Source organism: Trichomycterus rosablanca, chromosome 26 (assembly GCF_030014385.1).
Source record: "Trichomycterus rosablanca isolate fTriRos1 chromosome 26, fTriRos1.hap1, whole genome shotgun sequence".
Lineage (NCBI taxonomy): Eukaryota > Metazoa > Chordata > Actinopteri > Siluriformes > Trichomycteridae > Trichomycterus > Trichomycterus rosablanca.
Genome location: NC_086013.1, coordinates 12226697 through 12240667, shown reverse-complemented (window position 1 = coordinate 12240667; position 13971 = coordinate 12226697). Strand labels below are relative to the sequence as shown.

The window sequence follows — 13971 nt, the reverse complement described above, 5'->3', positions numbered from 1 at the left end:
ACAGTGGTCAGAGGGATTTTAAGCCATTCTTCTTGCAGGATAGTGGCCAGGTCACTACGTGATGCTGGTGGAGGAAAACGTTTCCTGACTCGCTTCTCCAAAACACCCCAAAGTGGCTCAATAATATTTAGATCTGGTGACTGTGCAGGCCATGGGAGATGTTCAACTTCACTTTCATGTTCATCAAACCAATCTTTCACCAGTCTTGCTGTGTGTATTGGTGCATTGTCATCCTGATACACGGCACCGCCATTGGATGCACATGGTCCTCCAGAATGGTTCGGTAGTCCTTGGCAGTGACGCGCCCATCTAGCACAAGTATTGGGCCAAGGGAATGCCATGATATGGCAGCCCAAACCATCACTGATCCACCCCCATACTTCACTCTGGGCATGCAACAGTCTGGGTGGTACGCTTCTTTGGGGCTTCTCCACACCGTAACTCTCCCGGATGTGGGGAAAACAGTAAAGGTGGACTCATCAGAGAACAATACATGTTTCACATTGTCCACAGCCCAAGATTTGCGCTCCTTGCACCATTGAAACCGACGTTTGGCATTGGCACGAGTGACCAAAGGTTTGGCTATAGCAGCCCGGCCGTGTATATCGACCCTGTGGAGCTCCCGACGGACAGTTCTGGTGGAAACAGGAGAGTTGAGGTGCACATTTAATTCTGCCGTGATTTGGGCAGCCGTGGTTTTATGTTTTTGGGATACAATCCGGGTTAGCACCCGAACATCCCTTTCAGACAGCTTCCTCTTGCGTCCACAGTTAATCCTGTTGGATGTGGTTTGTCCTTCTTGGTGGTATGCTGACATTACCCTGGATACCGTGGCTCTTGATACATCACAAAGACTTGCTGTCTTGGTCACAGATGCGCCAGCAAGACGTGCACCAACAATTTGTCCTCTTTTGAACTCTGGTATGTCACCCATAATGTTGTGTGCATTGCAATATTTTGAGCAAAACTGTGCTCTTACCCTGCTAATTGAACCTTCACACTCTGCTCTTACTGGTGCAATGTGCAATTAATGAAGATTGGCCACCAGACTGGTCCAATTTAGCCATGAAACCTCCCACACTAAAATGACAGGTGTTTCAGTTATTTTGTCCAACCCCTGTATATCATGGGTTATTACTAAGGGTTCAAATGTAAGTGGACACCTGAATATGAGCTTTACCAAGGTTTCCATTTACAAACCATTGGCACTAATATGAAATTGCAATTTTAAATACTGCAATATAAAAAAAAAACTGGCCTATTGCAGCAGTGGATTATTGCATAGTAGCAATGAGTAATTGAAAGAGCTTAGCGTGCAATGCAGCTCCTTCTGAGACTCTCTAAAACATTGTGGGCAGGTGAAAAGATCCGGCCTGCAACTAGTGCCAGAGGAAGTGGGCGATAGTCTTATCCCTCCTTAGTCATCACAGGGAGAGTTGCTACAGACATGATTCGAACAGGAGGGATTTGAAGACAACCAGATAGAGGGTATTTGGGGAGCAGAAAAACAAATAAAATATTTTTACAGCCTTTTTTTTTAGTGCATACTTACTTTTTCTACCTCTTCACTCCAAAGCTGATCACACGCAGCAGAACGGACAACAAAGAAAATATTATCAGCAATGCAATAATGACATCACATCTTAAGGAATCCCAGTAAGTACATTGTGATAATGTACGCTGTAATGCCAAATTATAGGGCACTACACAGGGCACTACACAGGGCACTACACAAGATCACAGCACGCATATAAGAAAATTAACCCAGTCTCTTTCATAGTCTAAGTAAGATCGCTTTACTAGATTTCAGGTTTAAATAAGGCATTCCAATAAGAATTTAGCATGCTCTCCATGATTTCACTGAAGCAATGAAATGAAGTAGTAGTAAGTTAGTAATATAACCACCCCTCTATATATATATAAGGAATAATGTTGAATAGGGTGTGTCTCCCCGTGCACAAGGCTGATCGCATATGAGCTCGCCTCATGCAGGTGAAAAGATGCAGTCGGTTACTGCTCACGTGTCTGAGGGGGCGTGTGTTAGTTCGCTCTACTCAATCGGGGCAGGAGTCAGCACCAGTAGAGAGAAAGCATAACGCAATTGGGTAAAAATTGGATGCCCGGGAAAAAATGCAAAAAAAGATTAGACAGTTTTAATGATAGTTTTAAAAACTTCAAAGCTTTAATATTGGTATTGTAACAAAAATATAAAGCATTTTATTTGGGACATTACTGATTTCAATGGTTAGTCAGTTGGGGGGTTTGTTGCTACCTATTTAACAGAAACAGAAACAGACAGTACTGTTTAAACCCAGTATCATTTCAGCCAGTATTAGGCCTGATACTGACACTTAGTAACAGAGGTTTGGCTCCATGAATGATCTCTGACTTGACATACAAATCAGAAACCTACACAGCATAAAAGACAATCTGATGCCAATCCAGTATTTAAGGTTAACACTCTTCTTAATACTGATACTCAGTATTAGTAATTGCTCGATCCTATTTATTCCATCTGTTAATTAGTATTGTCCAAGCTCTAGATGATCTCTAGATGTCATTTCTAATTCTATTCAAACCCCCTTATTGTTAACAGAGCTGACATCCTGCAAGCATGTTACACAGAATGCTCTGGGGTACTGGCTCACAGACCAGTCTTTTTTAAAAGTTGTATTAAGTGTAGCCAACTGTATTAAGTTGTAGCCAAGAGGAGGAAGGAATATCTGTCCAAGCTGGACCTTTATGACATGATTTAAATACCTCTAGACAACAATATCAATCAGATGGTCAAAGGGTCAAGCACTACCACCACAAAGTACTTACTGTAACCAAGCAAGTTAGCAGAATTACAAGGATGTATTAATAAGGGCCCGTTTAAACATTACTGAAAAGCAGCCTAAAATGAGAGCACTGGGTTTATTGCTCAATCTTAATGAAACACTTTACTGCAACATTAAGGGCTGAAAAAGGCTGGGTCACATACTGGCAAATGCATACTGCTACAGATAGTCAGAAACTATTGCATGTCAAGCCTCATGAAGCTGCATGATGATACAATAGCTCGGAATTTCTCATTCAAACTCTCAAACACACAACTGCCTTTGTGCCTAAACACGGCCGGCAGGCATACAGAAACTGCCATTTAAAAAAAACTCAAGTAATTATACTTCCAGTGCATGACTCAATCCTGTCATTTGAAGTTTACACTAAATTAAAATATATACAGTACATATAAGAATTACAGAAACAATACATACATTACTAAATGTTAATGCTGTGAAATAAAGTATTGTCAATTTTATATAATTATAAAACATTTTGCCATTGCTCAGCAAGATCTCATGCAACACAAGTAGCAATAATGGTAAAAGTGAAGGAGAATTTTCAGGAACAAAATTATTAAACACCATCTGAATGGGAAAAGCTACTGAGCCATAGAAAACACTTAAATATCCCTGTCAGTACAATTAATTTAATAACCTGCAAGTGAGAAGTTCATGAAACCACTATTAATAGCTGTGCTCTCAGACTAATGAAAAAAGTTGTTAAGACCCTTGAAACCTTTGGACAATTACTATGCGAAATAGACCAAAACTGAACCAATATGCTGCAAAAATGAACTTATTTCTACTGTAAATGTCTCAAAGTTTGAATAGTCACCAACAGCTTTGCAACATCTATGAGATAATTAAGTGGTTGTGTAATACCAAGTTCACACTACACGACTTTCCAAGTCGACAGGTCACTGTACAGTTCACACTACACGACTGGATCTCTTGTAATCGGGAGTCTTTCAAGTTGGTGTGGCTTTCACACAACACGACGGATCAGCGTTAGGGGGTTTCACACTACACGATCTATCACCAACTGAGCTTCTCTGGTCTTCCAAAATACGTTTTGTCATGAAAACAAACGCGAGAAGTGATAAGGGATTTATTGATACCATGTCCAAAAATGCACGCCATCAAGTAGCGAGTGATCAAAGTTGTTTGTGCGCTGATGTGCAGCGTAAAAGAAAAAAGGAAAATAAATGAATCCGAGTGGATTTGGCAACACGACCAGCATGGATTGTTCTATAGTAGTTGGAGGTTAATAAATATTTTTTGCAATGCAGTGTGGGGTACTATGGTTTGGCGTGGACGATAAGTTCACAAATATTGTAAAGCTTGCGTGTGTGTGCCGATGTCTTCTGAAACTATATTATACCCCTCACCGCACTCATTGCCAGTCAAACCGACTAATCCAGAAATTTAACATGCTAGATATCTCTCCTTAGTTGGCAGATCAAGTCGTTGAACAGTTTACACATAGCAATTAAGAGCCAAGTTTAGATTGCTAATGCGAACGCTGAGTTGCTCCCGAGCTGCCACACCAGCAAAAATCAGGGCAAAAATCTTGGTGTGAACTAGGCATTATTGTTTACCTGTTTTCACCTGATTATATTGTTTTACCCATTTTCACTGTTCAAACTAACATTTTTGTTGATGTATAGAAACTATAAATATGAAGAAATCAGAGAAATATGCACTGGAAGTATAAAAAGCTCATTTGATTAAAGACTTGAGACACGAGAAAAACAAATACACAGCAAGCACTAACTGTAAATGGTCCTTGCGGATGCTGTTAACGTGCTTAAACACCATCAGGTTGTTTTAATAATCAATAAAAAGCCGTTTGTGCAACCGTGAGTAATTTAACATGCGCAAATACCATTTACACAGCATCACACACATCAAGATCACATTTTATATCACAAGACATTCAACAGCAGCCAGCCATGACACCAATGAGTGCACCATGACACTCAATGAGTGCACCATGACATACAAACAACAGCTGAAAGCTAATTATAATTATCATAGATTTAAAAATCAGGTTTAAGTGCAACTGTTTTAAATAATTTAGAGACCAAAGCCTAAATAATAACAATATCATGTACAAAACTGTTAAGGAGCAACCCTCCTCCTCTCTTTCTCTCTGTCTGTGTAAAGGCAACATTTTAAGATTCTGATCATTCATTAGTTTTACTAAATGCTTTTACCTTAGTTTCTATTTTTGTGTAATATAATCATTAGGGTTAAACATTAAAACATGTATTTGGGGAACAAAGTTATCCAACAGCTTCATACAATTTCCTCTTTGACTGATTTCACATCCCCTTGCAGCTACAAACACTTTCTATATATTGGCATAATGATTTGTATCACTGATAAAGCGTTTTCAGCCTTGCTGCTGTAAATCAGACCTGCTGTTTTAAGGAATAAACTCCATTGGGTGCAAGTCATTTACACCTCAATGTCAGCTTATGGACAGATGATCTCACATTTTACATCTTTAAGAAATAAAGATCAAATTGATTGTTTTCTCAGTGATGGCAAGTTGTGGTCTAGATACAGCAAAAAGTCTAAGTCAAGTAAGTCGAGCTTTTTAGTTGGCTAAATATGTTAACCAATTAAATTCTGTTAGCATTTTTTTACAACAGTGCTAAACATGTCATTAACACTGTTAATTAAATATATATTATGTTTTAACAAAATGTTGTATATTTACAGAGCGTTCTTTTGTAATATTATTTTTTTTCTCTTTTTCTCTGATTCCCCCCCCCCAATTTTCTCCCCTAATCTAGTTATATCCAATAACCCTGATTGCGTTACGCTTCACCTCTACCAATACAACCCTCCACTGCTGACTGAGGTGCTTCGCAAATGACACACGCGCCCTCAAGTCACATGCGCAGTACCAACTGCATTTTTTTACCTGCACGAGGCGAGTTCATATGCTGATCAGCCTTGTGCATGGAAAGCCACACCCTGATCAGCATTAATCCTCAACTCAACCAGCAGAGGTCATAATTGTACCATATGAGGAACCCTGGTCTAGCCCAGCTGGATGGCAGAGCTGAGATTCGATACGATGTATTCAAAATCCCAGCTCTGGTGTGCTAGCATGTTTTACCGCTGCGCCACCTGAGCGACCACATAATATTATTTTTGTTCAATGATCAACATAGACAATAATGTCAAACATTTTCTGAATTCCTTATAAATACCTAATAAAGACAGCTTATAAATCACTGCATTTACTCTACGTCAGCATTTTTTTAAATGAGGTTTGTACAAAATACACTATTAAACACTTAATTAGTTTTTTGTATTTTACTTTTCAATGTAAAATTTATCTTAATATTTACTAGATTAAACAGTGAAATTACAGTTCAAAAATCTCTTTAGTTTTGAGTTATGAGAGCTGTCTGCAAAAAGCATTTGCAGCTTTTTTGTAACCACACTAATAAATAATTTGCTGAAAAATTAATAATGTTAATAAATTAATAAACTAGCTGCCATGCCATGCTAAGCTGCTAAAGTTAAATGTCAGGGAGATATTATTTAGTATAATTAAACATGGTTTGGGACAAAGATAAAATAATGAAATTGGTCTTTACAAACATCTGATCGGCCACAGTTATTGAATATTTCCGACATTTTTAAAGGGTTCTACAGTGACTATATTTACAGCGAAGAGATAATAATTGTCTGAAATATAGCCAAAAAAGCTTATCAACTTCCTTTCAGTCATCTTTAAAGTGGCCGGCTCATTTAACATACCACACATGTAAGGATCAAAATAATCACAGAGGAGGGAAATGGCCCACACACCAGCCTACACAACATTTATTTAGCAATCTTCCTTTTTCCCTGATCCAATCACATGCTACCAATATAGCACTTCTGGTGCATCAGTTTGGAAAAAATTTAATGGCAGCTTTCCCAGCGTTTGGGGCAAGTGAGGCAATAAATGTAATTGTTAACTATGTTTATAGAAAATAATTAATTTCTTTTCCTGGACATCTTCAAACAAAGTGTGTAGGAGCAAAATTGCCGGTTTAGCAGTACAAACTATTTAACTGTGTATGGGGGTGTGTTTGTGGAGCATTAGTCACTAAAGACGTAAGTGTGTTGCTTTGCAGAGGGGTTAGGTTGGGGCGGCCAGATGGAGAGGGAGGGGGATAGGGAGAGAAAAAAAAAAAAAAGAACTGTTCTCTGCTGCATTCTTACCGCAGATGCACTGGCAGACAGAACATAATTGCGAGGCCTAGTCTCCTGAAAATCAGGTGCAGCCTATAGGTGAAGGGGAAACAGAAATTTACACAGAATCATGCATTCACATAAACTGCCTCAGCACACAGCAGACTTAAAACACTGAGGACACTGAAGAAACTCAAACTGAAGCAAGCAAGAAGCAAGCCAAAACATGGGGTGCAGAATCAATCAGTCTTCTTTTGTCATTCCCAGGCAGCAGAACATTTACTGAAGAGCCAAAACATTAGGACCACCCTCCAAAAATGTGTAGAGCAATGCCTAGGTCGTAACAACTGTGCATGTGACAGTCAGGGATAGATTGATGGTAGTTAATCGTAGTTCATGTGTTGAATGCAGGACATACAGTATTTGCAGTTTAACAACCCGAGCATCTTTTATAAGGGCCTAAACCGTTATGGCAAGATGACTGGGTTGAAGTATCTACAAAACAAAACAGTTCTGAGAAAGAAAACTACCACCAGAATATTGCCATTACACAGCATATACTTTATATAAAAAGGCAAACTGTCCCATAGAGGAAACCTAATAAACAGTCAGGAGAGGGACCAACAAAAAGGAAAGAAACAAAACTACTTTGTTATTCACATCATTTAGATAGACAGATCAAAATTTACCTTAACATTAAACCAAGTCTAGGAAATAAGTTGTATTAATTAGCTGTGGGTTACTTGAGGTTATCACCACTAAAAAGCCTTTAACATGACTGTGAGATAAAGCTCGGATTTTAACCACAACCCTGTGAGCTACTTTTCCAGTGCATTACTGGAAACAAATGCATATTTAACGGAGTTAAATCACCCGTGACCCCCACCTGCAGCCCAGGCATCACAAGATGCCATCAAGGATGAGAACGACTGTGTTACCATGATAATTTTTTTAAACACATATCACAATGATGAACGTTATTGTTAAGGACCCTTTTAGAAACCATGATATAGAGCATGTTAAGTTTGTTTTTTGAGTCAAAGTCATGTAAGGTGGGTGTTTGACCCACCACTGCTGTTTGTGGCATCATCAAGGCACAGTCAGTACTGAATAGGTGTTCAGGTATGAAGAGCTAATGGAAGCAGATCTTTGGTACGCAGTATCTTGATTGACAAAGGGGACTGGATCAACCGCTCTGGTGGTAAATCTGGGTACCAGTTTATCTCTAAATTCTCACCTATATTTATAAGCACAGGGTAATGACCAAAACAAGAAGGTCTCTATGATAGTGTAAGGAGCGGCTAAAAGAGAAGCTAAAAAGCTGAGAGGTCATTTGGACATAAATGGGCTTTTCTAGATTTTCTAACATTCTTTTTTGGTCTGTAGAAAGCAAGCACCTGAGGTACCTAAACTCCTTCACTTGGGGCACGTTTACCCACTAACCTGAAAAGACTCACTCGAAATCCACCTCACAAGATAGGTGGGTAGTGTTCTACATTAGTGACTGGGATAATGACCGTAATGAGTGACAGATTAACCGATAACCATGTCGAACATGTAATTGTCCAAAATCAAACTGATGATAGTTGATCTGAAGTTAAAACAGTTCACTCCTGACTTCTGAAAGTGGTTTAGTTTCCCAGACTACACCAGCATGATGAGTAAACAAGCACTGATGACACAGTGTAAACTGCTCAGTGTAGTTAAAAGTATCTATTTTTAGCTAAAGACTCGAAGACACATGATGACACATGATGATATAATTGTCTGCAGCCCATGACAGCCTGAGGTAATACGAATTAACTTGCTTCTGGGTGAGCTGTGTCTTTAAACATAGCAAGAGGGTCCATGACTAAACACTGTTATGGACTGTTTATTCCCCCAGCCACGCTATTATTTCTAGCTTGGAGACGTTCCCAAAATGATCTTGGCAGGAAAATAGAAAAAAAAATTAGGAGTTCCTCCTCTCTTCCCTGACATAACTCGATCACGAGTGCACAAATTCATTTCGTCATACGGCTCGTCGTGCTGACTCAAGCTGCCGCACTGCCTAGGCTAGAGACCAGATGGCTTCCTCAGGGAATCGTGTGTGGGAAGCAGTAAATGCCTGTATGGTAGGGGACTGGGAAGGAGCAGGACTACACCCAAAAACAGAAAGGTTAGGCAAAAGTTAGTAAAAGTAACTCACAGCAGCCTTGGCTTCGGCCAGTTTTGCTTTCTTTAGACGTGCTTTGCAGACGTCTAAATCGAGGCGGCGGTTCTCCAAAAGCCTGCGTTCTTTCTAAAAATAAAAAAGGCAGTTTGATTACATAAACACTTTTTCAAGTGACCCACATGTTGTCGATGATTTTTACCCTTATCCAGGCAACACAAACAATGCATCAAAACAAAACACAAAACGAAATATGCTTAATTAATAAAAATTGTGGCAATCTGGTCCCACTGTGGTTTTCAAGATGTAACGTCAAGCCTCCACAAGTTGTGCCTGTTAAACTTTGTTGATTTAATTATTATGTTTCTCTGCAACATTTATTTTGGCTAATGACTTATGACAAGGGCTTTAAAGGGACATGTAGGTCAGGTCAGTGGTACAAATGTGGGTGATTACTTGTGTTTGTTGATGAATGTAATCTTACTGCATATATCTACTTCAAAATATACACAATATTTTCTGACTTTGTGGCTTCTGGTCCACCACCACTGAGATCCTGGTTCGAATCTAAGCGGTGCTACAGTCTGGCCAGGCATCTACACAGACATAATAAGCTATGTCTGAAGGATGAAGCGGGGGTGGCCGAAGCCCTGCAGTGGATTGGCACCCTGCTCAGGTAAACCAGACCTGCCACGACTCTGACAAGGATAACATTTTTACTTTGTACTAAACAACAACCGTGTTTTTGCAACAAAAACACCACCAATTTCATTACATGATAAGTTGTAGCATTTTGTACAATTCAGTAAAAACAATCATTTGCGATTTGAATATCACAACGAAATGATAACATTAATTCATTTATTTATATCCAGATTTAGTTTAAAATCTAACTTTAATCTACTTCTTTCTCTTTGTGTGTAACATGTTCCCACCTTCAAAAAAAAAATAGAATTCAATGATAACCTACCGATATGGTTCTCCAGTCGCCTTCTAGGAAGTTTCGTAGAGGGGTAAGGAAGCTGACGGCTGATGCTTGTAAAAACTCTCTCTCCGCACCTCCTAGCCTCTTCTGATACTCCCCAACTGTGTACAAAGTACTGCCTAAACACACCAACACACACACAGTTATTATTTACACGCTGTGTAAGGACCCTGATTGTCGGAAGAGCAGGGGCAAGAAAAGGAGGGCTGTACACGTGTTGGAAGAGGCGTGTACAGCGACATGCTCTCCTTATGCAATCTGGTATCTCTCAGCAGCAGAAGACAAAATTGAGTGCCTTAAATCGGGAGGAAAATGGGGAAAAAATGCATAAAAAAAATAAAAGAAAGAAATTAAATGTACAAACCTGTTAGAAACACCTGGACACAATAATCAGCAGGCACCTCATATATTTTGGACATGTAACTAGCTGATAAAAATTATTTATTACAGTGACAAGAGTCTAAAGAAAATAAAGTCCTCAAAATTAATCCATGAAAACAAAATCTGCTGATTTTTACTAATTGTCCTAATAATAACCACAACTAATCTTCAAGGTTCTGTTAGCTGTGCCCACACATTCAGGGCATTCATGTTAACAAAGCACCATCCGCTACTAACTGTGTAGGAGGCTCATTCCAACAGCCTGTAGTTATTTGAAGTGTGTAATTTACTCCTGGGAATTGTAAGACGTCTTCTTTTTATTCTTTGAAAATCAATACAAGAACTACTGTACATAAGCAGATGGAACAAATCAGCACTTGCTTTCATGTTTGCTTTTAATTCAGCTTATTTATAGAAAACAAACAAAGAAATCTGAATACCTGAGGTTTGACAACAATGTGAATGATTCAACTGTGTCCCAAACAGTCCAACATCATTTTTTAAAGCTTTTTTTTTTTTAAGCTGAAATCATCATTCAAGTTTAGTCTGCTTTGGACCCAGTGTTTTTTATAGCTGTAATTACACATTATGGTCACTTTTGTGGACACCTGACACCTATAAAGTTGGTCCACCATTTAATATTGTCACGTTATTCCACAACATTTTGGAACATATCTGTAGGGATGTATTTCCACTAAGCTGTTTAATTCTATGCAGCTCATCAAGACAAAGTGAGGATTGATATCTGACAATACACTCAGGTGGGGCAGCGGTAAAACACACGCTGGAACACTACAGCTGGGATCTCGAATACGTCGTATTGAATCTCAGCTCTGCCAGCCGGCTGGGCTGAGCAGCCACATGAACAACGATTGACCTGTTGTTCAGATAGGGGTGGGATATTAAAAGCCGAATAGAAACTCTCACATAACTAATGCAATTACAACCTCTGCTGGCTGATTGATGGCGCCTGCACAGAGATGAGAAAAGAGTGCTCTCAGGTTGTCTCTCCCCGTACACAGTACTGAAACACATTGCATTCGTCAAAGTGTAGGTGACAAAATGCATGCGGCTGCTGCCCACGTGTCGGAGGGGGCGTGGGTTAGTTTTGTTCTCCTCAATCAGAGCGAGGATCGGCATTGGTGGAGAGAAAGCATTGGATGTGCTAAAAAAAGGGAGCAAACGGGAGAAAATGCATAAACAAAATATATATATATATATATAAAGTATTCTTCTGCCGACCAGATAGTAGGAAGTGCACAAGGTGATACCCCATCCCCCAGACCGAACAAGTCTGTACAGCACCTGAACAGGCCAGGGGCATGGTAGGGTCATGGACTGATGTGCAACCTGAGCACCTGATCCATTTTAACCATACTGCTTGTACAATCAGCAATGACAATGCCTGTTTTTAAATGATGCTGCTAAACAATTAATAATTTGCAGCAACTTATATTTCATTAATTTGTATTGTTTTTAGTGTTTTAGAATAAATAAACTTCTGTGCAAATGTTTATTTGTCTGTTTTTTAACATATTAACATATTTAACATATTTGTGATATTCACAGCAGTAACAGTGTTTTGTGCTTGTTTCTCAAGGTTTTGTATTATTAAGAAATTTGTGATTTTTTTTCTCTGTATTTTCTTAAGCGACTTTAATGTTTTAGACATACTGTATGTAGTCGTTGTCTCTCTTTGTTGTATATATGGCAATCAATCAGGTTATTTTATAGTGATGCCTGATGGGTGGTATTTTAAGAGTTATGTGTTTTGTACAGTTCATTCTCCTGCCAGGTGGTCGGCTTTTTCATTCCCTGCTGTTTCACAATGCCCTAGTATCAACCATAATCTTATATCAAACTTTTGGTCAATGTGTTCTTTTATTATACTCTGTATCTTGGTTATTGTGGGGTGTTCAGCTGTGGGTGTATTTAATGCCTGAAGGCATGGTTTTGGAGTGTCTGTGCAAATAAAAGAAGAAAGCTTTGGGACAAAAATACAAAATAATGTAAATGTAATGCAAAATGTCTTTATGTTGCTGTACTAAAAAGCAGGGGCGGCACGGTGGCTAAGTGGTTAGCACTGTCGCCTCACAGCAAGAAGGTCCTGGGTTCGATCCCCAGGTGGGGTGGTCCGGGTCCTTTCTGTGTGGAGTTTGCATGTTCTCCCCATGTCTGCGTGGGTTTCCTCCAGGTGCTCTGGTTTCCTCCCACAGTCCAAAGACATGCAAGTGAGGTGAATTTGAGATACAAAATTGTCCATGACTGTGTTGAATTTCATTACAACAATGATTGGTCTACTAGTGTATGGATGTGAGTCATTTTCTGCAAAAAAAAATACTGTGTAGAGACCCCTGAACCCTTTGTTTCACTACAGCAACGCTTACTCATCCAGTTTACTCGCCCACTTCTGCCTCATGTTCTCTAATAAGACACAATTCCACCCTCTACTGGTGTCCACTGAAAAGTATCAGGTTGACTAAACCCAGTTTACAGATGGGAATTTAAAACAGTAGGGATTTCCATGTTCGAGATTCTGACCTTATTTCATCCCCTATTAGCATTAAATATTATGACTTGGAGGTACATGCTATACTCCAAGTATTCCCTTGCCACTTATGTTACCAACCTGGAACAGATATACATTCATGGCATATAGCACTTTTATCCAGAGACCTACAATTGTAACCAAGCACAATGCAAGATGTTTCTACACAGTGCCTGACCTGGCCATTGGCCAGTGGTGTGCCAGGGTCATAAACTGCTGTGCCACCTGACTGCTTGAATCATTTTTTTAAACTATACTGGTTCTTCTTATTATTTAGTGCAAACATACCTCCTGTGTTCCAACCAGCAATGACAATTTCTATATTAAATTCTAAACTGAATATTTAAATTATTTAAGTTTAAATTGTGCTGATAATTCACTGATATTGTGTTTTAAAATACTAACAGGTCTGTGCACATAAAAGTGGTGCCAGTCTTGGATGAAAAACTAATAAATATGTTGCTGTACTAAAAAAGGGTTTTTGAATTTAATATACAACAATGAGTCGTCTACTAATGTATGGCTGCTTGAAGTGTCATGTTCTGCAGCAAGCAAATTAATCTGTTGAGGGACTACACGTGGAAATTCAATTCTTTCGCATGATCTCTAATAGGCAAGACAAGTCCACCCTCTACTGGTGTCCACTGAGAAGCGTCAGACTGACTAAACATGCATTAAAAATGTTGTGTCAGTGATGTTTGGTAATACTTTACTCCAAAGGTGCTTGGCAACTACTGGGTACTGCACAAATGAATCAGTACACTATATGGCTATATACATTTAAATCAGCCAAGAAGCTCTTACCCTCTTGCTCTTGCCCTGTAGATGGAGACAATGTCATCGAGAAAGAGGGAACTCCAATCAGGATAGAAATGTTCCA

The 13971-nt window shown here is 39.2% G+C and overlaps 1 protein-coding gene across 5 annotated transcripts in view; it reads right to left on the bottom strand.

Moving 5' to 3' along the window:
* sh3glb2b (SH3-domain GRB2-like endophilin B2b) overlaps positions 1-13971 on the bottom strand; it is a 31258-nt gene that overhangs the window by 6066 nt on the left and 11221 nt on the right. For 2 of the 5 annotated variants that reach the window (XM_062988274.1, XM_062988275.1), the window contains exons 4-7: positions 10148-10281; positions 9214-9306; positions 7056-7118; positions 1553-1576 (exon numbers count right to left, since the gene is read on the bottom strand). In XM_062988274.1, coding sequence (XP_062844344.1) covers positions 1553-1576; positions 7056-7118; positions 9214-9306; positions 10148-10281 — 314 coding nt within the window. The remainder of the gene's footprint in view (positions 1-1552; positions 1577-7055; positions 7119-9213; positions 9307-10147; positions 10282-13971) is intronic. The other 3 variants (XM_062988277.1, XM_062988278.1, XM_062988276.1) reach the window with 2 other exon arrangements.